The sequence below is a fragment of the Nyctereutes procyonoides genome, unplaced genomic scaffold, assembly GCF_905146905.1.
Source record: "Nyctereutes procyonoides isolate TBG_1078 unplaced genomic scaffold, NYPRO_anot_genome, whole genome shotgun sequence".
Lineage (NCBI taxonomy): Eukaryota > Metazoa > Chordata > Mammalia > Carnivora > Canidae > Nyctereutes > Nyctereutes procyonoides.
The window spans coordinates 26755537-26779415 of NW_026575044.1; the positions used below are offsets into that span (position 1 = coordinate 26755537).

A 23879-nucleotide genomic window follows, 5' to 3' on the forward strand; every position below is an offset into this window, starting at 1 on the left:
AGCAAAGACAGGAGACATAATGACAGATCAGCCTGGACAAAGGGGACCCTGCCAAGTCCCTGAAGGCACGCAGGCCTCCAGGTGTTGGTGATGACCAATAACTGAAGGGAGCAGCCTGTCGGGCCCGCAGCTCTAACTCAGTGTGCCCCACACCAAACCTACCCACTCCCCCCAGGAAACCTGCTCTTCCTCTCAGGCCCGCCCCAGCTCCAGGACCGGGTTCCAGGACCACCCCAGCTCCCTCCTGGGGCCTCGGCTCTGGCTTTGCCTTCACCCATGCCCCACACAGCTGTAAGTAAGGACCAACCTCAGATGCTGCAGTGAAGAAAACAAGCACAATTTACTGCAATGTGTACCCTGGCCCATTCCTCTGGCCCCAGGCCCGGGGTGGAAGGTAGGCCATCTTCCAGCCACCCACTGCTCTTTCACCTGCAAGGGTGGAGCATGCACCCCACCCTCCCTCCTCACCTGTCCTCAGATCCTGGCATCTGCTCACAATCTTCCCTCCACCCTCATGTCTGCCATCCTCTTACAAGAAGTCCCCACCTCAATGGCCTGGCACCCCCTACCTCAGCAAGAAAGAGGTGGGAGGAGCCACACTTCTACTGGGTCCTGTTTACCAACCACACAAAGTCACATCCAGAAAGTTGGTAAATCCACATTCTTTTGCTTTTTTGTTCTTGTTATTTGTTGAGAGGGAGGGAGCGGAAGTAGAGGGAGAGAGAGAATCCCAAGCAGGCCCCAGGCCCTGAGCAGAGCTCGGCATGGGGCTCCATCTCACAACTCTGTGATCATGACCTGAGCTGAAATTAAGAGTCGGAGGCCTGACCTACGGAGCACCCAGGCTCCTGCACAGCAAGCACCTGGGAGAGGCAGTGTCTGAGAGGCAGGAGGCTCTGCCGCCGGGGCCACAGGGACAGCAAGGCTTCGCGGTCTCTCCGAGAGTCCAACCCGGGGCGCATCCGAGAACACACACAGCATCACCTGCAGCTCTGCAGCCTTCCTTGTGGCTCACGGACCCCGAAAGCTCCCTCCCTCCTCTGTGGGTGGGAGGCTGCTCTCCCTGCACACCCGCCACTGTGCTCTCAGCGCCGCCCCAAGAGAGGGCCGCTGGCCCCCCAAAGGCCTGTCTGTTCCCCCTCACCCTCACATTACCCGCACTGGCCCGGTGGATGGTGTTCAACATCCGACTTGAGCCGAGGGCAAGCAACAGTTGTGCAGATCCTGGAAGTGTGATAGTGTGAATGGTTAGTGGCAGCCCCGGTCCCAAGAGCCCCGCCAGGATGGGGAAGACAGAGGTCCCTCCTCAGCCCCCTGAGCCAGAAGCTGGGGAGACTGAGTGGCGGCCTGCAGACACCGGGGGCTCCCCGTCCTCCCTGCACACACCCATGGCTGGGGGGAGCGCCCGATGCTGAGTGCACCTGACTGTCCTCCCTCGCCACACTCCGGGAGCACCAGGCTCAGCACACGTGCACACACACCCACAGCCACACCCACACACACACACACACACACACACCTGGTGCAGGACGGGCCCTGGCCACTTAGATTAGGGAGTCCCGCCATTGCCCCCGGGGTTCCTGGAGGTGTACACCCCCGGGGCGCCCAGTAAGAATGACGACAGGGAACCACACAGTCGGACACAACTCTGTGTCCCTGTGAAGCATGTTTACAGGTAAGAAAAGGTGCCGGTTCTCCTCGGGAACAATGCAAAGAACTGATCCAGGAATCTAGAGACGAGCTGACAGCAAGGACCACCGGGGTCTGGTCCAGTTTTCTCATTCTGCAGATGAAGAAGCTGAGTCCGTGAGACCCGCACAGATCACCGAGCACATGATGTCACACTCACTATTTTGTTTTATTTAGTGTCTCTCTCTCTCTCTCTCTCTCTCTCTCTCTCTCTCTCTCTTCTCGGCATCTCTGCCCCTAGAATATACACCCCAAGAAGGTCAGGATTCTTGCCTGTTGTGTTCGCTGCTGCTCCCACAGTGCTTAAAACAGGGCCTGGCACATAGCAGGCACTCAGTAAAAACGTGACCAACGCAGCTAATTACCCACAGTCATGAGCCATGTGCTCTGAGGACATGCTGCTTCTCAGCAGCTATTGATTCCAGAGGATTAACAGTAGCCTCACCAACAAACACCCCCCGGGGAGCCGTGCTGGGGAATGACTGGGTGTTGGGGTGCGGCAGTACAGTTTGCCTTATCAGGTCAGCCTTCAATCCACTGATTACTCTGAGCCTTTTAGAAACTGACTGGAAACACTAATGAGAACCCAAGGCCCTTCGATCAATGAGGACTGATCAATATGGCCAAAACCCACTATGGAATATGCAGACAGTGCCATAAACCCAAAGAACTGCCCTTCTCCCACATTAGATGGGTTTTCAGCCCCAGCTACCCGTGCCATAGAATCAGAGCAATGCCATGTTTGCTGGTCGACAGCAGAGCCTTCATGAGGAGTGCCAACTCTCTCCCATGCAAAAAGGGAGAAGCAGGGCCTGGTCCCGGGAGTGCCGTGGGCAAAACCTCTCTTTGCCCCCTCAGAGTCCTCCCGCTTTGGCAAGCACTAGTCACCAGACCAACACTGCCCAGAATAATGAAATTTAAACCCTTTAGACTTTGCAGAATTGCACACACTAATTTAATGGTGCTTGCATGCTCTGCTTCAGGGACCAGGCAGGCCAGGGAACTTTTGTAAAATGAAAGCAATGGCTCTCCAAGGCTGTGGGGGGAAGAAAAGAGGCTTAGAGACACCGGAGTCCTGAGACACAAAGAACTCTTGGTGGGTGGGGGCCCCTCCCCTCCCTTCCCGCTCCTCAGCCTGGGATTAGCCCTTGTCTTTCTCTTGGCTGCCTCACCAGCAGCCCGGAGGGGGCAGGCACGACAGGCAGAGTGCTGCCACTTGGGAGCTTGGCAGGTCACAGTGCTGGGGGACAGCCCACTGAGGAGGAGATGGCAGGGGATGTTGGTGGGGTGGACACCAAATCAGGAAACCAAACCATGTTTCCCAAAGTCGAGGTGATGACAGAAGCAGTGGGGAGTTCGCAGGGACATCGCAGATCAGAGGGGCCTCTCTGCGGGCCAGGCACACAGCAGGGGCTAATGAGGCACACATGTCAGCATAGACAGGTTCTGGGCTTTCATTAAAGTCCTCCCTCCCTGCTGCCATCAGGCCAGGCCTTAACCAAAGCGCTGTTCACAAACACTAATGTTAGAAGCAAAATTCAAAATCATGGGGTGCACACATCCCCTCAGAGGAGCCCCCCGTTTTCATCCAAAAAGGAACTGGCAGAAGTTTCTGTACCGTGGATGAATGAGAGAACCAAGTGGCTTGGAGTCGGGTGGATGTAGCAGAGGGAGTAGACTCTGGTCACAGGAGACAGAATCTGGAATACAGAGCTCCTGAGTGGCCAAAGACATGGGCAGAGACCAGGAAACCAAGAGAGAGGGAGAGAGAGGAAGAGACTGACTTTTCAGGGAGGTGACCAAGGGACATTGTCCTAAACATGATAACAGAAACCCACAGGACCTAATGAAACTGAAGATAGGCCAAGCACGACTTCCTACACAAGCAGAGTCCCCAGCCTACCGACGGTGGCATTCAAAAGTTCACCGTGACTCAGTGTCTGGAACTCTGAATGCATTTTTCATAGAAATGAAGTGATACCCATGGTGAGGATATCAGGCCAGCCTGTCACCATCATGGCCAAGGAATTCTCGGCAACAAGGCCCATGCTTTATTCTACTTGACTTCCACGTGCACTGCAGGGAACCTGACAAAGAGCACAAATTCACATGGATGTAGAGTGAGTGAAAGGCTTCTGTGAACAAGAAGCACAATTTCACATTTCACTTCCTTGTGGGTTCCTAGAGAAGCACTGACGTCCTCAGTTTTTAAAGATACTTGGAGAATCACACCGAACTCCCCCTATTTAGACCCTTCACCTGATTTATGGACTATAATATCCTAAGGAAACTAAGTATTCCTAATAACCCCACAGGATAGAAAGAGAGCTAAAAGGCTCGATGCACAATGCCTGCTTATACGTTCCAGGCAGCTCCCCAGGCTGGGAGCTTCATTCAGTCAAATACAAAAGGAATGCACAAGAAGTCCTGATGAAAAGGTCCTCCACTGAGGGTCACCGTGAGGCCTTGGCAACCTTCTGGACCCTGAGCTCTCCATTAGTAAAGAGAAGGTAAAACTCATTCAAAAACCAGGTCTTGGGGCACCTGGGTGGCTCAGTCCATTAAGCATCCAACTCTTGATTTCAGTTCCAGTCATGATGTCATGGGTCATGAGATGGAGCCCTACATCAGGCTCCACACTCAGTGGGAAGTCTGCTTGAGATTCTCTCCCTCTGCCCCTCCCCTGACTCACACCTGCACATGCTCTCTCCCTCTCTCAAACAAATAAATAAATCTTAAAAAATAAAATAAAACAAACTACAGATCTTTAACATTCTAGCCTCTGAACTTCTTAAGGATTCAGCGTCTTCCCATTGTTTCCACCACCTCCTCCTTCACTTCAGATGGGTCTCTTTTCTGACTTGCCAGAGGAAGAAAACCACAGCCATCCAGCTACCTACCCCCACCACTGCTCTTCATCTCTGTGATGATCAAAGTGCATTTTTCATACTCTGAGATCCTCCAATGCGGCCTGCTAGTTCATCGATTTATGGTATTTTGCCAACTGATGGAATTTCTGATGATCTGTGCCCTGCAGCTTTGAAAATGTTCGCCACACAGCTCTGTCATGGGTGCTGTCCCTTTGTAAAGTCTTGGAATGAGGGTACAGAGTGAGTACTGGGTGACGTCACAGCTCAGGATGATAGGCTGCAGGGGGACCCCAGGGCTTCATCTCATATTCATCCCCAGCAGGGCCTCTGAAGGCTTAAGAATAAAGAATTGCCAGATACCTACAAAAAGTGATTTTTAAATGAATGATCCTTTCTCTGGGCAGTGTTTGAAAAGGTTCTTATACTCTGAAGTTCAAAGACTTGAATAACAAATTCTTCTGACAAAGGGTAATTTGCCTAGTAAGTTCAAACCCCCTGACAGACCTGCCAAGGAGAGTGCCAGGTAATTCTCTGCCAAAAAGCAATCCCATTTCTAGGTATTTATCCTAGAAAAGTGAAAACGTATGTCCACACAAAATCTCTGCACATTTACAGCAGAAACAGCTGTAGGACACAGTGGCTAAGAGATTAGACTCCAGATCAAATGTTTATAGGAGCCTTATTTGTAATCACCAAACACCGGAAATAACACAAATGCCCTTCAAAGGGTGAATGAATGACCAAATTGGTACATCCACACAACAGAATTCCACTCAGCATCAGAAAGGAAGGAGCTGCTGATGCACACAACGTAGATGGGTCTCAAGGGCATTAAGAAGAGTGAAGAGGCCAGTCTCTGAAGATTACATACTAAATGATTCTTTATATGGCCTTCCAGAAGAAAAAAAAACAAAACTATAGGGAGAGAGAACAGGTCTGTGGTTACCAGGGGTTAGGGAGGTGAGGGGAATATCTGACTACAAAGAGCTAGCCCTAGGGAGTTCTTCACGTTGCTGGGGCTCTCCTATAACCTGCAGTAGTCACAAGAATCTCTGCATGTGTCAAAATCCCTAGGATCATACACCAAAAATGAGAGTGAATCTTATATAAATGTCTGATTAAGAAGTTCACAGACCTTTGACACTTCTCACCAGGTAGCAATGGTGTCTTGAACGTTGGCCAGCCTTGCCGACCTGTTCAAATGCATGAAGTACCAGTGAGAGGGACAGAAGAGAAGAGACAGCACCCTCCTGGCCTCCGTCAGGAACCCTGAGATGCCAAGGAAGAAGTCCAGCCACCCAGAAGCCACCATATGAGAGACCCGTGGAAAGATCAGAGAGATAATGAGACCAGAGAGATAACGAGAGATGCCCAAGGAGCCCCCAGCGACCTGCATCTGTCCAGCCCAGAGGACAGCCTTGCAACCGAAGAAGCCATGATCGGGCTGCACGCCCATGGCAGATCTGGAGCCAGAACCACCTGGCAAGATGCTCCCAAATTCCTGGCCCAAGGAGACCACGAGAGATAATGTGAATATTTTAAGCAACTATGCTTCAGAGGGATTTGTTCACGGCCATGGATAACTAATAAAGGCAAGGCACACTTTCTGAGCAACTGCCATGTGACAGACACTTTCTCATACATTATCCTGCTTGCTTTTCCTTCATTTCATCATTTGCCAGACGCTTTCTGTACGCCAGGGCCTCTCTATGGAGCAGGGCAAGAAGTGCCAAGAGCCAACGGAATCCCCAGAACGTGAGGGCGGAGAGAAGGGGGTCAGAGCCAGGGAGAAGCTGCTGGCTTGGGCAGCTGGCCAGGGGTGTGTCCCTCACAGAGGCAGCGCGGGTCTGGGGGAGGCTAACCAGCTGCCATCTGGACACGGCGCGAGTTGGGCATCTGCGGGTCATGCGAGAGGAGCTGTCCGGGGGCGGTGGGACAGTCGGCCCCAGGGCCGGAGAGAGCACCAGGCGACACAGAAGGCCAAGGAGGCCCATGGGGGCGCCCTGGCAGCCAGCCAGAAAACGAGGTCAACTACGAGGAGGAGGCCTGGTCGAGACAAAGGCCCGAGGAAGGCCAACACTCAAAGGGCAGGAGGCCACGGAGGACTGAGGAGGAAGGGAGGGAAGGTGGGTCTGCCACTGTCGGCCGTGGAGCCGCAGCGTCCCTCGGAGGGGATGATGAGGACCGGCGAGCGCTGCCAGGACCTCAAATAAGACAGAGACAGAAAACCAGCCCCTGCGTTAAGGCCGAGCAACCTTAGCAAGGGCCAAGGCCGAGCAACCTTGGCTGCGGCAGACGGCGGACAGGAGCGGAAGGGGCAGGAGGGAAACTGAGGTGCGGCAGCCCAGCGGGGAGCAGCTCTAAGAGGCCTGGTGGGGAAGGCCGACTCGGGCTCTGCGGGCCCGGGAGGAGGGTTTTCTGGGTGACAGAAGCTTCTGCCCACCTTGTGGCTAAAGGACCGATCCCACAGGGAAGCCGAGGCTGGAGGTTCAAGGTGGGCCAGCGGCTGTTTGGCTCTGCAGGCATCGGTGGGCGGGTGCGGGGCAGGAAACAGGTCCCCCCAGGGGACCTGGCAGTTTTTTTGTTTTTGTCCCCACGGCCCTGTGAGGGAAGACACTACAACAGGTCCAAGGTTTTAGGAGAGGGAATATGGAGTGCACGGGCTGGGCTAGAGCTGTCACCCACCAAGATTTTGCTGACCCTCAGTGTCCTTTACTTCGGTTACTGTGCTGGCCCTCAGAGTCTGACACTGAGCAGATACCCCATAAATGTTTGTGAAAGAGAGGAGGGAGGGAGAGAGTCCCTGAAAAGGGTCACAGCTTAGCCCTCGTTGGCTAACACCTGCACACACTGGGAATAGCAGTGCCCGAGGGCCACGGACGGTGGGAGCCCCGTCCTCCAGGCCCAGGCCAGGCCCGTGGTGTGGTGGTCTCCGACTAGCCTCCTCCTCCCACACATTCTTCATCAGGGGCTTTTTAAGGACGGCCTGTCCATCCCTCTCCTTTCTTCTCTCCCCTTTTCTTTATAATCATTCCTCTTCCCATATTATCATTTTTCTCTCCTCTTTCCTTCGTTTTTCCTTATGTTTCCATTACACAGAATGGAAGTACCTTCAGAAATGGTTCTGGGCTCCCTGACAACAGCAGGGTGTCAGCCCAGCCCCGCAGCTCACCACTGTGGGTCCCCCACATGGCGGACCGTTCTCACTTGCCTGTAGCCACCCGGACTTGACCCCCCACCCCAGGTCCCATCCACTTCTCACCTTTCCATTCACCTACTCAACCCTTCCCACTCTTGCCAGGAGGCTTTCTGGAATGTGAGCCCACATAGATTTTTCCCACTTCCGACTTCTCCATAGCCCTGGCTGCCTATGTCACACGTAGACATGAGTCATATGCTGCCTTGTCAATGGTTACTTCACTCTTTGTTATGTCTATGACTGATTGCCCCAACCAATCATAACCATAAAGGAGATGATTTTCATGGCCTGGGATCAGTGGCCTTGAGAAGAAAGTTTCGCATTTAACCAAGCTCTGCCCCACAGCTCGCATAGAGATAATCACGAATGGGTTATGTATAATGTCTATGAACTCAGCTAAAATTTTCTCCTGATCGTGTTTGCTCCACAAATTTCTCTGGGTGCCCACTTATGTTCCCCACGCTTATCTCCGAAAGACTAAGGTTGGATCCTCACTGGACAGAGAATTGGGATCCAGAGAACAGAAGACATGAGCCAAAGTTCTAGCCCTGCCATCCTTCAAAGGGCTGTTACTGAGCATTAGTTGTGAAGCCAACCTGATTTTAGTTTTTCTCATCTTGGAGCCCAAATGTCCCATTTCACCCCCTTTCAGGGTTGTGTGAGGATCAGCCAGGCAAACCTATGTCCCAGTGCCTTGTAAACTGCACAGACATGCCGTGGTTCTATTACTGGCATACTCGGTGATGAATCACTATCCACAAAAATGCACCCAGTTCTGGGAACAAAAAACCACTTATATCCTTGACTATTGTTCTGGACAGGGAGGCCAAAGCTCTTCTTTCCTGCCCCCAGATACACAATGCCATTGAACTTGAATGGAAGACCCCTAGGAAGACTAAATAACCTCACCCACATCCAAGCACTCGCCACTCAGACACCAGCCACTCCTGGATATTGCCAGGTCCTGCAGAAGCCAGGGGGTTGGTGATTTCTGGAAGCTGTGATGAGAAGCCAGCCTAAGCCCTCCTGCAGCCTTAAATTATGATCTGATATGGCCAAGAGGTAATATATCCCTGTCAGTTGAGTGTCATCACCTGAAATAAAACCTATCCAAAAGCTCCAAGGTTGGCAAAGGGCTGGTTCTTCCTGTGTGGAAAGAAGGGCAGCTGGTCTGCAGGCAGACCCACCTTCCTCTTGGGACTTCCCATAATCACACTGGCAGTGGCCTCCCCAGCTTCAGGGACCCTGCCTCTCACATAAGCTCACAGCTCTCCTTGCCCTCCCTATGGCTCAGCATGGGCACGAACAGTAAGTGAGGCTGCGTGGAAGGCCAGGAACCAGGCAAACAGGGACATCTGGCCCCGAGGTGAAACTTCTCCACCTTGGACAACAGGCCTCAAATCTGGTCCTCTGGAGGAGACTTTACTACCTATGTGGCAGAGCTCCAGGGCTCATGCACATCCTTCAAACCCAATAGGAGATGACCCTGACGGGACGGTGGGCCGTCTTTTGGCGACCCCAGGCTTCCTATCTGAGATCCTAGCACAGGCTCAGTGCAGAAAAGGCCAGAAAACAAGGTTTTGATGCACTGAAGAACTGGTTCTACCTCACTCAGCTGCAGTTTGAGGGAGAAACTGTCACATGCAAATCATGTTCCTAGACCAGGGATCTGATGAAGATCTTGAAAGTTAAGAATCTACTCTATGGTTACAATCATCATGATATAAACAGATACTATACTTTTCCACTTAAATTCTTGCAAATATTCAAAAACTATTTATTAGGGCTGATTATGTATCAGACACTGTCCTAGGAACTCTGAACTGGAAGGTAAGTTAAAATGCACTTCCTGCTCCAGAAGGGTTACCCCTGGTGGGCAGATAAGAACACAGAATGAAATAAGACCCAGAGTGTCATGAGTGAGGGGGAGCAGGGAGCACAGCCCGAGTGGGTCTGGAGGTGGGCTGGGAAAGCCCACAGAGGGGACCCTGAAAAGCAGTCTCAGCCCAGGCTGGAGGACTGAAGAGGCAGTCCAGGTAGAGGCAACAACCTGAGCAACCATCCAGGGCAGCCTATGAGGAAAACTTCCGGCATCTTAGCACAGGGCTTGGGAGGGGGAAGGAGGGAAGGACAGTTGGGGACCATGTGGGAGCAGCAGAAAGAGGCCAGGTCACAGAGAAATCTGAGTGACCCCATGAAGAGCTGAGACTTCACCCAGTAAATACTGGGGAGCCACCAGAGTCCAGAAGGAGGAGGCAGGGAAAAGGAGGTGAGGGGACGGATGAGAGAGCTGTTTGCAGAGCCAGGAGTCCAAATGAGAGCCAGGAACACTCAGGAATGGAGAGGAGGGGACTGGATGTGTGCAGAGGAATCAAGTCTGACTCACAGTTCTCAGGGCGTTTGTAACAAATAAGATGCAGAAGGCGGATGTGAGCAGCAGGTCTGGGAGAAGGAAGCTACTCGCTCTGTTCTTGACATTTTTTTTTAAGATTTTATTTATTTATTTATTTATTTATTTATTTATTTATTTAGGATAGACAGAGAGAGAGAGGCAGAGACACAGGAGGGAGAAGCAGGCTCCATGCTGGGAGCCGAATGTGGGACTCAATCCCGGGACTCCAGGATCACACCCCGGGCCAAAGGCAGGCGCTAAACCGCTGAGCCACCCAGGGATCCCATGTTCTTGACATTTCTTATCTACATTTCCATATGTACAATTTGACAATTCGTGTGGGTTGCTATGGACTGAATGTGTCTCCCCAAAATGCATTATTTTGAAGCCCTGAATCCCAGTGTGATGGTATTAGGAGGTAGAGCCTTTGGGAGGTAATTAGGTTTAGACAAGGGTGGGGCCCCATGATGGGATTAGTACCCTTATAAGAAGAGGAAGTACAAACCATGAACCACGAAAGAAGGAAGGGAAGGAGGGAGGGAGGGAAGGAAGGAAGGAAGGAAAGAAGGGAGGGTGGGAGGAAAGAAAGAAGAAGGAAGGAAAGAAAGAAAGGAAAGAAAGAAAGAAAGAAAAGAAAGAAAGAAGAAAGAAAGAAAGAAAGAAAGAAAGAAAGAAAGAAAGAAAGAAAGAAAGAAAAGAAAGAAAGAGGGATCCCTGGGTGGTGCAGCGGTTTGGCGCCTGCCTTTGGCCCAGGGCGCGATCCTGGAGACCCGGGATCGAATCCCACATCGGGCTCCCGGTGCATGGAGCCTGCTTCTCCCTCTGCCTGTGTCTCTGCCTCTCTCTCTCTCTCTCTCTCTCTCTCTCTCTCATAAATAAATAAATTTAAAAAAAAAGAAAGAAAAGAAAAGAACGACCAGAGCCCTCTCTCTGTCATGTGCAAACATAGCAAGAAGGTGGCCATCTATGTGCAAGCCAGAAAGGAGGCCCTTACCAAAAACTAAATCTGCTGGCACCTTGATCTTAGATTTCCAGCCTCCAGAACTGTTGAGAAAATAAATATCTGCTCTGTAAATCCCACAGTCTATAGTATTTTGTTATAGCCTGCACTAGGATAGGAGCTATTTTAATAGCTATGCAATATTCTATCCATAATAAAACATAATATATTTAATATCTTCCATATCATGGGACGTGGGGTTTCTTTAGCTTTTCATTATTAACATAATCCTCGAATATCTTTATACATATAGCACTTTTATATGTTTTTATATCTTCAAGTAATTTTTGTAAGTGTGGTCACTGGATCAAGAATAATCATTTTTATGATTTGTATGTGTTGCTAAGTCTCTAGAAAGAGGTAGAGTCATTGACTACAGCACCTGCAGCATATTTAGTGCCTCAGTTTTCTCAAAGCAGTAGCAACTACTGAGATGGATCCCTGTCTTACACAATTCTGTTCCTTGCATGCGTACAATGTAACGGTTGTAAGTTTGGCATTGACTTTTAAAGTATAGTCATGAATTTGTCCCTCAAAATAGGGAGAGGCAATGGGATACATACATGTAATTTACTAAGGTTTTAACAGTCTTCTCTTAATACCACCAGTGGTACTCCCAGAATTCAAATGTTATTCTCAGTTGTGATATTAGCTTCAGGTGGGAGGAAGGACAAGGTGGCACTGGAGCTGGGCTTCACAACTTGGCCTTGTTTTTCATCAGCCCTGTACTGATTCAGAGACCACGTTTCCTAATTTAATTTTTATTTTTTAAAGATTTTATCCATTCATGAGAGACACAGAGAGAGAGGCAGAGACATAGGCAGAGGGAGAAGTAGGCTCCCTGCGGGGAGCCCGATGCAGGACTCGATCCCACGACCCAAGGATCACGACCTGAGCCAAAGGCAGACGCTCAACCACTGAGTCACCCAGGTGCCCCTAAGGGCCCACCTTTCCAATCATCGCCTTAAAATGGAGGAAACTGCAACCATCCAAGATAAATTCTTTACCCTTCTTAGTGATGAAACCCCTAGGAATTCATCTTAAGGAAATAATCAGACATAAGCACAAAGATTTTCCATCTGCAAGCACGTATATTACAGCATTATCTGTATTTTTATATTGGCAACTACCTAAACATCCAATGGCTCATTCATTCCTGCGTTTGTTTAATGACTACTTATTAAGCACCAAGCACAGGACAAATAAATATGGAAGGGATAGAGCCCTTTCCTTCACAGAGCAAGGGAGCGATGCTTACATGGCCCATAGTACATGCACAGGCTGGATCAGCATGCTGTCACTAAAGATGATATGCTCCAAGAGTATTTAATGGCTTGGGAACGTAACCACAATATTATATTTTAAGATACATAGATATTAAAATACTGGTGAGACACAAAGTGTTAAGAATGATTGGTTCCCTTTGGGGAGTGACAAGAGTGGTTTATATTTCTTCAGTGTGCTTTTCTGTAGTTTCCAAATTTATACACATGCTCATTCTGGGATGGAAACAGATGCTCTGTTTGTTTTCCACGGGTAGATTCCTTGCCTCTTGGCCTTTCTCTCCTTGGATCTAGAGCTTTGCTACTGGTATCCTCTCCTGGGCAATGTCACTCGGAATTCCACACACACAGTTTAAGTTCACAGCGAAGTGGAAGGGCAAGTGTGAAGATGATTTAGGGTACCAACCATACACAGACCAATGTAGATAATAGTGACTTAACTAAGAAAAATAGACCATATTACTCAGTGTTAACATGAGAAAAAGGCAGCTTTTTGCTACTGCTGCCACAGGGAAAAGTGACAGGTTTGATACTTCCAGCAATCCCTTCTAGGTACTACTATCTGCAGGTCAGAGCTCACTCCACTTACCAAACCCTGCAGTCATGACCCTTCTGGCTTATCCATCCTATTTCCACCCTCTTAGGCGCAGTCAACCAAAAACTGTCTAGACCTGACTCCATCCCATCTGTGAAGCTTTGAAAACCCACTTCTGCAAGTGAAAATCAGGGGCAAGTAAAGAATAAATTCTACCGGGCAGCCCCGGTGGCCCAGCGATTTAGCACCACCTTCAGCCCAGGGTATAACCCTGGGGACCCGGGATTAAGTCCCGCGTCGGGTTCCCTGTACGGAGCCTGCTTCTCCCTCTGCCTGTGTCTCTCTATCTCTTTCTCTCTCTGTCATGAATAAATTAATTAATTTTTTAAAAAAAGAATAAATTCTACCAAGAGAGCTCAAAAACGGGAAAGGCTGCACATGAAGGGAGAGGCAACTACTCACCTTCATACTAGAACATGCTGGCCGGAGGCTTTACAGAAGGGATTTCACATGGGAAGAGTTTGAATGAGACCACTCTTCCTTCTCTCCAGCCCTGAATGCTATGGTAATTTGCCCATTCAACAACCATTTACTAGACATGTACTTTGTGCCAGGCACTGATCTAGGCTCTAGGGTAAACCATAAAACCATAAACCAACCAACTCTGCCTTCATGGAGCAGTGGACCAGCCACTCAAGGGCTTTGGAGTTGACCCTGAAGGACACGGCGCACAGGGAGGTTTGGAGCAGAAGAGTGACGTTTCCTGACTTTTTCTTTTCTCTCTTCCTCCATTTTTTAAAAAGATTTTATTTATTTGAAAGAGAGAGAGCATGAGCGGGGGGAGGGGCAAGCAGACTCCCCACTGAGCACAGAGCCCAAGGCAGGGCTGATCCCAGGACCCTGAGATCATGACCTGAGAGGAAGGCAGATGCTTAACCGCTTGAGCCACCCAGGCGTCCTTCTCTCTTTCCTCTTCAATGAGTCACACAGGCCTGTTTTGGAGGTATTCCTTCACATTAAAAGCTATTAAAGGGACCCTCTTTCACCATTCCTTCCCCTATGGGCCATGATCGAGGGCAAGGAGAGAACCTCCACCCTAGCAGACACCAAGGCTTGCTGTGAGCCACAGTTAGCGAGGCAGGGGGGTGTTAGCACAAGAACACACCGCTAGACAACGTGGCAGGCAGCCCAGGAAGCCCCCTCGGAGATTGTGGACACGCGTGGGCCAGGGCGGTGCCACTGAAGACTGTGCTCCAAGCCCTCACATTCCCTGTGACTCGCATTGTCACAGGGACATCGCCCACCTCTGTGTTCAGGAGGCTGCTTTCCCAGGGAGACCAGCACCCCGGCCCTTGAGCTGCTCACAGCCTGCGGGGTGAAATCAGAGAAGTGGACAGACGTCCCTCACAGTTGTTCCCAAGGGCTGAAAGCTAGGTTTTCAGGGCGTAGCACACTTAACAATATTAAATTTCACTTACTTACATTACAATGGGAGAGGGGAAGGAAGCATTGTTTCAGCCGGTTGTCTCAACCCCACCACAGCCACACACGCGTGTCCATGACTTGTGAGGGACTTACCTTTGACTCTGGATGAATAATTATTATGAGGGGAGAGCTGGGGAAGGTGAGCTCAAATCACAGAGAAAACAAAACCAGTACTATAGTGGAATAAAATGTAAGTGGTATGAACTCCCTCAAGTCACAACTCTGGCCAGTATTAAGAGGCAAAGGGACCGGCTGCGGTACCGCGGGTGACTCCACCATAGCCAGAAGGACTCTGCTCCTCGGTCTCCCCTCCCAGGACCCACTCCCTGTCTTACACCTGCTCTAAACCCGTTGGTGTCTGGCCACTCAACTCGTCTGCCACGAGCCCCAAGCTGCTCTTGGGATCTGATCAGAATATCAGGCAAAAGATGCATTAGTTCTATCTTCTTTTCTGAGAACTTCAAAATAATCTTTGATGTGTCCTGTGTGCTTTGGTGAAGACCCGGGCATCTCATTCGCGGCCATAGTACCAGGATGAAGAAGCAGAGTAGCCCCAATCAATAACAACAAAGACTTCTTCTGGGTCCTCTTTCCAGCAATGTGGAAATGTTTGATGAGGTGGTCAAGAAATCCATTTTTCTGCATCCCTTTTGCCAAATCTAGGAGCATTGTTCTAAGCAGAATTGCAAGTTGTTTACCATTTTCCCTTTTTCCAATGTGTTAACAATTTTGAGACTTTTTTCCCTGATATTAAGTTCTTTTTTTTTTATTTTTTAGGATTTTATTTATTTGTTCATGAGAGACACAGAGAGAGAGGCAGAGACACAGGCAGAGGGAGAAGCAGGTTCCCTGTGAAGATCCTGATGTGGGACTTGATCCCAGGACCTCAGGATCACAACCTGAGTCAAAGGCAGATGCTCAACCACTGAGCCACCCTAAGTGCCCCTCCTAATATTAAGTTCTAAACATTTCCCCTTCGAGTTCAAAATTTTAATTTCTGGTTACAAATCCTAAATGGTGAAGAGGAAGTATGTTCCCAAGTTGTAAATAGATACAAGGTAATTCCATTCGTTACTATGTGGCTCTAAAAATAGATCAACTTCCGGATATATAATTCTGCTCATGCATGGTAATGTTTTTTAATGATCCATCTTCCCCTCCCCCACCAAAACTAATCCATAAATGGCTTAATCTTTCCATTGAAATCTAAAGCTGCCTGTAAGAGTGCCAACATATACAATCAACTTACATTTTCATATACAGGACATCACTGCCAGGCACTGCATTCTGGATGCTCTCTTGAGGCATACTCCAGGTGGAGGTGGAGCTGGCTCACTGGGAATCAGGTAAGACCCTGGGTGTGGCCATGAGAGCAAGTCAGAGGCTCCAACAGCCACTGGGAAACTGATACCTTTATATGGTATCATTAATTATAGCCTTAGCAACATCTCAGCTTGGTGATAAAAATTTAGGGGCATTTACCGAAGCTACACATATAATATCTCTACCTTAACACTTCCTTTACCAAACTCAGACTTTGTGTCGCTGATGACTGCTGTCTTCATCATAAGAACTAAGCCTAGAAAGACATCCTGAACATAAAAAAACAGATGTCCTACGCTTGTTTTTCAAAGATCCTAAGAAGAACACAACCATGAGGGTGAGAAGAAAAATAAAAGTGGAAGCACAACAAATTTGCTGACAACTGGCCATCTCAGCTATAGCAAACACACTGAGGACACCAGTGCACTTTATAAAAGGACTCGGATCCCAAAGGGAATGTTGGAACTCGTAATATTTTTTGCTCTTTTATTTAAAAAGTTCCAAAAACAAAAAGTTCAACATATGCAAAAGTATAGAAAACAGTATAATGACCCCCTCATTCACCCATAATCCAGCTTTAGCTCATGGTCTATCTTGTTCCTCTGTACAGTCACCCACCTACTTTCCACTTATCCAGGATTATTTTGAAACAAATTCCAGACATCCTATAATTTCATCTGTAAATAGTTCTGTATGTATCTCTGAAAAAGACAAACTTGCCTTTAAATATAACCATAATATTATCACACTTTAATAATTTTTAATGTCAAATAAATTTATTTTTCTTAATTTAAATTTAATGATTTTTTAAAGATTTTATTTATTTATTCATGAGAGACACACAGAGAGAGAGAGAGAGGCAGAGACACAGACAGAGGGAGAAGCAGGCTCCATGCAGGGAGCCCGACTTGGGACTCGATCCCGGGTCTCCAGGATCGCGCCCTGGGCCAAAGGCAGGCGCTAAACCGCTGCGCCACCCAGGGATCCCTCCCCCCATTCTTTCATAACTTGGTTCAGAAACAAGATCCAGAAACACTTCCCAATGAAATTGCTAAAAAGGCAAAAAAAAAAGAAAAAAAAAAAAAAAGCAGTCTGCTCGCCTCTGTAAAGGGGCAGATGCTGACAAACCCAAGATTCGGGAAGTGTCCCCGAACGGCAAGCCAGCTTCAACTGGGGACTTCCCTGGGCCGGCCGCCGCGGAGGGGCATCACCTGGAGACCTGTGTGCCGGTTGCCAGGAGGGGCGGCTGGCAGAGGAGGACAAGTTCGCAGGGGTTCAAAGTTTCCTCTTCACGGAGAAATAAACCCTGGAGGAGAAAGCAGGCTGGGGGAGGGGTGCTCGCGTCCTCAGCGTGTTAATCAGTTTTAAATCTGCCACCATTAAGACCTAACATCTCAGAGTCCGGAGGGGGGAGGGCGGGGGCCGTCCTGTTGTTTTCCAGAGGGACGCAGGTTGGACTCCGAGGACAAAAGGCACCGCCTCGCAGGGCTTCAAGGCTGGCAGGACTTAGCAGAGCACAACGGGGTAAGTCACTGCCTGTGACAGGCAGCCGCGTGTGAAGGCAACGCAGTCCGCCCCCTCCCCCACCTGCGCTTCCCGGGCCCCTGGAGCATGTGCTCTGCTGGCTTTCTAATAATGGGACACAGTTGGCTACAGGCTTTGGAGTAAAAAAAGACTTGACCTTAAATCTCGGCTCCTTCACTTAAAAGCAGGGTGGCCTTAGATAACCTGCTTTGCGGCCCTGTGCCTCAGTTTCCCCCGCCTGTTACCTGGGGAGACTGCTGTCCACCTGCTAGAGTTGATATGAGGATGAATGAAGTTATGCGTGGAGGCCTACCGCCTAGCGCCCAGCACACTCCCGTCCTGTGGTCCCCCTTGCCCCCAAGGACTCCTGCCATCCCTTCCAACGCAGATCCTTGCGGGGAGCCGTGATAGCACCTGCGGGACGTCTGGCTGGGTTACCGATGCTGTCTGTGGCCATGCATGAAGCAAAGCCAACTGACCCATAAAGAGTTCAATCCCATGATCCTGATCTCAATAGCCCGGCTCCAACCAACTGAGCTAATTACGGTAGAGTCAGATTCGACTCAGCTTGCACAGAGATGCTCTTAGCAGTCCATACAACATTCTTAAACGGTTTTGTCCTAAGATGCTCTGTGACACAACACACTTGCCAACTTTACCAGTGATCTCATCTTTTAAAAATCTTAATGTAATGCAGCAAACAGATGTGTCCCTTAAGAGGATTAAGGTGGAAATTCATTACAGCAATAATACCAGTGGATTTGTGTTCCATAACTAACACCGATCAATCAACTTAGTGCACACTCCATCTTAGCACTCCTGAGCTTCAAGGAAAACACGGAAGAACTGAACAGCCACGTCTTCTCCCTCAAGGAATTGATCTGCAACAGAGGAGACAGTGAGAGCCCCACATGCTGAGAGCCTGATCTAAATGACCTCTAATCCGTGCTGCTTAGACTGTAGTGTACACAGGAATCACCAAAGCATGCTGGAAAAACACACATTCTGATTCAGCAGGTGTGGGAAGGCTGACAGTCCTTTCTAATGGAAGTCTAGGAAATGCCCAGCCCACACTTGAAGGACCAAGGCTCTGGTCCTCACTGCAATCTGTTGTTTTGCAGGTACAATAGCTGAGGCAGTCTGGCGACCACAAAGACAAAAGTGATGAGAAAAAGATGAACACAGTAAGTCAAGAGATGGAACTCTGGCAAATGGACAAGCTGCCTGGAAGGAAGACATCCAAGACACAAAAGTGGAGTCATTAAGAGCTCAGACGTGGTGTCAAATGCCAACTCTGGAATTTTGCACTCACGTGACCAGGTGAATTTCACCTGCCCTGGGTCTCTTAGGCTATGAAATGCAACAGTACCAGGACCTGATCTGTGGGCGTGGTGAGATGGTGCATACTGAGGATGGGCCTTGTCTCAGGCAAGTGCCCTGAACATGGTCACTGTTATTGCTCCACTCTGTCTAGTCCACGGAAGGCACCAAGATTATCTCCTGAACTAAACTACTGCCTCTTTAAATTTTTATTTTATTTATTTATTCATGAGAGGCACAGAGAGATAGAGGCAGAGACATAAGCAGAGGGAGAAGCAGGGTCCCCGCAGGAGCCCGATGTGGGACTTGATGCCAGGACCCCGGGATCACGCCCTGGGCCAAAGGCAGACACTCAACCGCTGAGCCACCCAGGCATCCCTAAATTACTGTCTTCGTTGCCATTTTAACAGGTAAGCTAGTCATCACTTTTTCTTGGTAAAAATATTCTACAATCTCACTTTTGTCTGTCAGAAGGCAACAAGAGTCCTTAGCCTTTTGTATCAATCAGTCCGAACACATTTAAATCCCCAAAGGCCTCCGACTTACTAATTCTACTGTATTGTTTTTTCTAAATTAGAAGTCCTATAATTATAATTCTTTAAAACACTAAATCAGAAAGAAACACCTATTCATGCAATTTTTGAAAACAAAAGGCCTTACCTAGGCCAGATAGAACGTATAACCACCAAAATGAGTATCTCCCCAGTGAGAATACAGCATCTGTTTTGACTTTTTTGTTATCAAAACTACTCATCATTAATTATCTTCCCTGGAACTACTAGCAGTTTGAGAAGAAAATAAACAAAGATAAAGCATAATAAGCAAAATATACCATTTTTGTCCAAGACGATACTAGTTAAATGAACAACTAACTTCTAAAGGAGTCAGCAGACATGATCTAAAATGAATATATCATTAAGTTAAGAAAAGATGCACAGACCCCAGTTTTGGCTGGTAAGAGCCTGAGAGATTATCCAACTCACAGGTTCTCAGCACAGGAGAAACCTAGCAGCGGGGCTGCGCAATGAGAACCCTCCGTAGGGCCTTCTAGATGCCGGTTGCACAGGTGTGTTCACTTGGTGACCATGCCTCCAGCTGCTCACTTATGCCTTGCACACTTTTCTGTACATGCGATCTACTTCGAGCAACAAGTTTACTCTCCAAGGGAGTCGCATGTGCAGGATGGCTGGGTACGCCCAGGGTGTCTGCATGTTCCACAGTCACGCCTCTCCATCCTGTCCATCACACAGATTGCCCTCCCCCAAAGAGCTCCCCATCTGGCCAAGGCCAGGCTCAAAGGGACCTGTAAGAAGCTGTTCCCTGTGGTGTGGGAAGCCTGACTCACAGCAGGGACCTGGAGTGACAGCTGGCCCGCTCCCTCACCATCAGCTAATTCACAGTGGGGTGGTAACTATTTGTTCTCACCTCTCAAGGAACCCTACCAGACTAGGAATTCTGCCTCAAGCTCTTACTCATGCTCTTAACATCCAACTGCCCCAGGTCAAAAAGTACCTGGCACACAAAGGTAATTTGGTAAGTGCCCCCAGGTTAATAGAAGAGAACCCCCAGAAGGTGCTGCTTCTGCCCACAGCCGCACAGCTGGTCCAGGGAGCAGAGCAGCACTGGGGGCTCAAGACACACAGGCCTGGCTTGAATCTCAGCTCTCTACTCCTAGCAGAGAAACTAGGTTACTTTGTCGTTTTCTGCCTCAGTTTCCTCATCTGCACAATAGGGATGGTACATACACAGAGGTAGGTAGTATTCCATGAGACTGTGCACTCACATCCCTCATGGTGTGATACAGAGTGTATGCCTATATGCCAAGTGATCAAAACTTGTTAGGTCTTTCCATTACAGGAGGATCATCCAATTTTAAGATTCCCTGCAGGAAACTACCAAGCATTTTAAAACATGAATGTGCACATAGGCACACAAATGCACTGAATTCTGCTTTACAGAACCCTAATAGAATCCACCAGTCACTCAGCTCTAGATGTGAAAAACAATGCCAAATATCTGAATATACTGCAGGGGTCTTTGGGCAAAAGACGCTGAGACTCAGTTTGGCTGGCTGCCAAGACAAGGAGTCAAGGGGTTCTATGGGATACCTTCTGGTTCTGTTTATTCTATAGGGGACCCCTCGGAAAGTTCTGTGAGCCAGTGCAACTTCAGTGCTGTGGCTTCTGGGGGTGGGAGGGGGTGGTGGTACAGGAAGCCAACACTAGAGCATCAGGATTTCCTCCTACCAGACCAGGAACACTGGATGAAGACTATGGGGCTATTCCAGGGAAACATAAAAGCATACTCTAGTTTCCAGCTTGAAAGGTCAACCTATATATATATATATGATTTGAAATCCAAGAAAACCACTTCAAGGTCATAGGGCCACAGTTATGAGCCTTCTGTGGTTTCAGCAAAAGATTACTGTAATCGGAGATCATAATGAATAAAATATCATGATGCCAAGGAAGCCCTTCAAAAACTTTTAACTCAATCTACTGATTAAGAAGACCCAAATAATTTACAAAAGTGACTCCGATAAACTGAATTCACAATACATCTATCCCTTCTATCCCTCCATCTCCCAATCCAACCTGCTTTTATGGCCAGAGAGACTCCCCCGAACAGTGACTGTTAGCCATTCTGCACCAACTGCTCCCATTCCTCATTCCTGAAAACAGGTTACTACTAATTAAGTAGGGAGGGAAAGCATTGATACACTACTAATAGAGGGAGAACAAGAGCGCTGCCAAAGTTCACCAGCTTCCACATACAACCTCCCTCTTTTCCAAGGCAGGTGAACATCCTACAGAAATCTAAAGAATTTTCAAAAATCAATTTTGGTCTTTTTGGTATCAAGGGTCATCTCTTCCAAATATTTATCAACGTTGATCTTCAAAGAATAAATCATCTCCAAGCTTTGATATGAACCCTAAGCAGCAAAAAAAAAAAAAAAAAGAAAAAAAAGAAAAGAAAGAAAAAGAAAAAAAAAGAAAAAGAAAAAGAAAAGAAAGAAAGAAGAGAAAATGCGCTGGGAAGTAATCCTCCAAGGTGCAATCTGTTTAAGTAGGAGGAAGGGCTCCCCTGGGTAACTAAATGGTTCGCTTTCAACGGCCGGCTCTTTGCAACACACACTTTGCAAGATGCCTGTCCTCCCGCAAAGGGTTAAGAAAGAAGAAGAAGAAAAGAAGAAAAAAAGCCTCTACCGGGTGGACTGAGGAGCCATTCTTCCCGGGGGACACTCACTGCGGGCTGCGAGGCTCGGGCTTTGTGCGCGCGCCGCCCCTCCGCGCCCGCGCCCCTCCTCCCGCAGCCCGGCCCCTCCGGGGTTCCCAAGGCCACCTGCTTCTCCCGGGGAGAAGAGACTCCTCGGAGCGCTGCCTCCTGCGCCGCGGCGGCCCCGGCGCTGCCCGCGGGGGAGGAGGAGGAGGAGGTGCCCCGGGAGGCGCGCTTTGTCGCGAGGGTCGCGCGGCCGCCCGCAGCGGCCCCAGAGGCCCGGGAGGTTTGGACCTGAGTCCTCGGGCGCCGGGAAGGTCCTTCCCGCGCCCGGCTCAGCGCGGGCCCAGGGGCCAGGGCCGACCACCCGCAGGGCCGTCCGGGCCGCAGCCCGCCCACCCCCCGAGCTAACGGCGCGGCGCCCGGGAACCTTCTCCATCCCGCCCGGGCCGGCGCGGCACCTGCTCGGCCCCGCCCGCCCCGGCTCTGGGCCGCCCTCCTCTCACACCCGGGGGATCCCTTGCGGGCCGGCGGGTGCCCCGGGCCCCTCTGCCTGGCCGGGAGGCGGGGAGGCGGGAGCGGGAGGTCTGCCCTTGGGCGCCCGCCCCCGGGGGCCGCGCCCGCCCCAGCCCGCCCGCGGCGCCCCGCAGCCCCCGCTGCGCGCGGGGAGCGCGGCCCCGGGCCGTGGACCGTACCTTGTGCGGCGCCCGCAGCAGCCGGTGGACCCCGGCCAGCTGGGTGCCCAGAGCGAGGTCCTCGCGGAACGTGAACAGCGGAGGCCGGCTGGGCTCGGGGAAGTTGGTGCTGTTGAAGGGGTCGGTGTCGTCCAAGAACTGCACCCGGCAAGCCAGCGTGGCCATGATGCATCCCTGCCCCTGGGGCGCGGGCGCCGGGATCGGCGGGGCCGCGGGCCGGGACGCCGGGTCACGCCGCGAGCAGGGGAGGCCGCGGCCGCCGCTCGCTGGCTCGCGGGCTCGCAGGCTCCGGCGCGCCCCGCTGCAGCCCGGGCTCCGGCCGCGGGGGGCGGGGCGGGGGCGGGGCCGACCGGCCCCCGCGTCCCCTCCTTCTCCGGCTCCTCCCCTCCTGCGTCCCCCAGCGCCAGTCCCCGCGGCGCGGACCCGCGGGACCCGCCGCCTGGAAAGGGAGAGGGCGCACGGCTCGCGCGGCCTCCGCAGCCGGCCCTCGGGGGGCGGGGCGGGGATCCCCGGGCGGCTGAGTCCCGCAGCCTGCTGCACGTGCGCCCCTCGGCCTGGGGAGCACCCGCCGAGCGGCACCCCTCCGAGCTCCGGGAACTGGAGAGAACGGCCATCCTGGCTTCCCACCTGGGAGAGGGCTTACCCCCTCGCAGATGAAGGCTGCGGCGCGGGGCCCCGGCTGCCTGGATTCGAAAAACCCCAGCTGCGCACCTGCAGGCGGGGGAGCCGGGCCCCGGCAGCACGCGGGGTGCGGGCAGCCACCGGAGCCCCGGCAGGAGTTACCGGGAGGTTTCCCCAGGGGAGAAGGAAGCTTGGAAGGAGGAGGGCGAGCCGCGCAAGCCAGGCAGCTCCTCGCAGACAACCCCAGGGGGCGCTAGGGCAGGTGTCCGGGGGACTGCGAGGCTCTGCGCCAGGACCCCCAGCGCCGGGCGCCACGCCGGGGCCACCTGGTGGGTGCTAGCTGGCCCTCGGTATCACCTCAGCTACTGACCACTTAGGGCCCCGAGAAGCCCCAGCTGGACCTTGTGGGGCCGCGGACCGCTCCCAAAGAGGTCGCTGAACCGCGGAGGGGCGGCGAAGAGCGAGACCCACTCGCCACCGAGGGACGCGGGAGGGAGGGATGCCGCCTGCCGGCTCCGCCTCGCGGGGCACGCGGACTCCTCCCCGCCTCCCGCCGCTCTCCTCGCTGCCCGAGGGCGACCCCCTCCGTTTCCGATAAGAATTCCGCGGTCTCCTCCCCCGGCGCCTTCGCGGTTCCGCATACCTCGCACAGGTGCCGGGGCTGATTATACCCAGTCGCTCTTAACATCTGCGTCTGTCTACAAGGCGGCTCTCTAACACCTCTCTC

General features: G+C 51.0%; 1 protein-coding gene across 13 annotated transcripts in view; it reads right to left on the minus strand.

Annotated features, from left to right (window-relative positions):
• FHOD3 (formin homology 2 domain containing 3) overlaps positions 1-22806 on the minus strand; it is a 463903-nt gene extending 441097 nt beyond the window's left edge. For all 13 annotated transcript variants that reach the window (XM_055324588.1, XM_055324589.1, XM_055324587.1 and 10 more), the window contains exon 1: positions 22532-22806. In XM_055324588.1, coding sequence (XP_055180563.1) covers positions 22532-22696 — 165 coding nt within the window. In that variant the 5' untranslated portion in view covers positions 22697-22806. The remainder of the gene's footprint in view (positions 1-22531) is intronic.
• Between the last annotated feature and the right edge of the window lie 1073 nt (positions 22807-23879).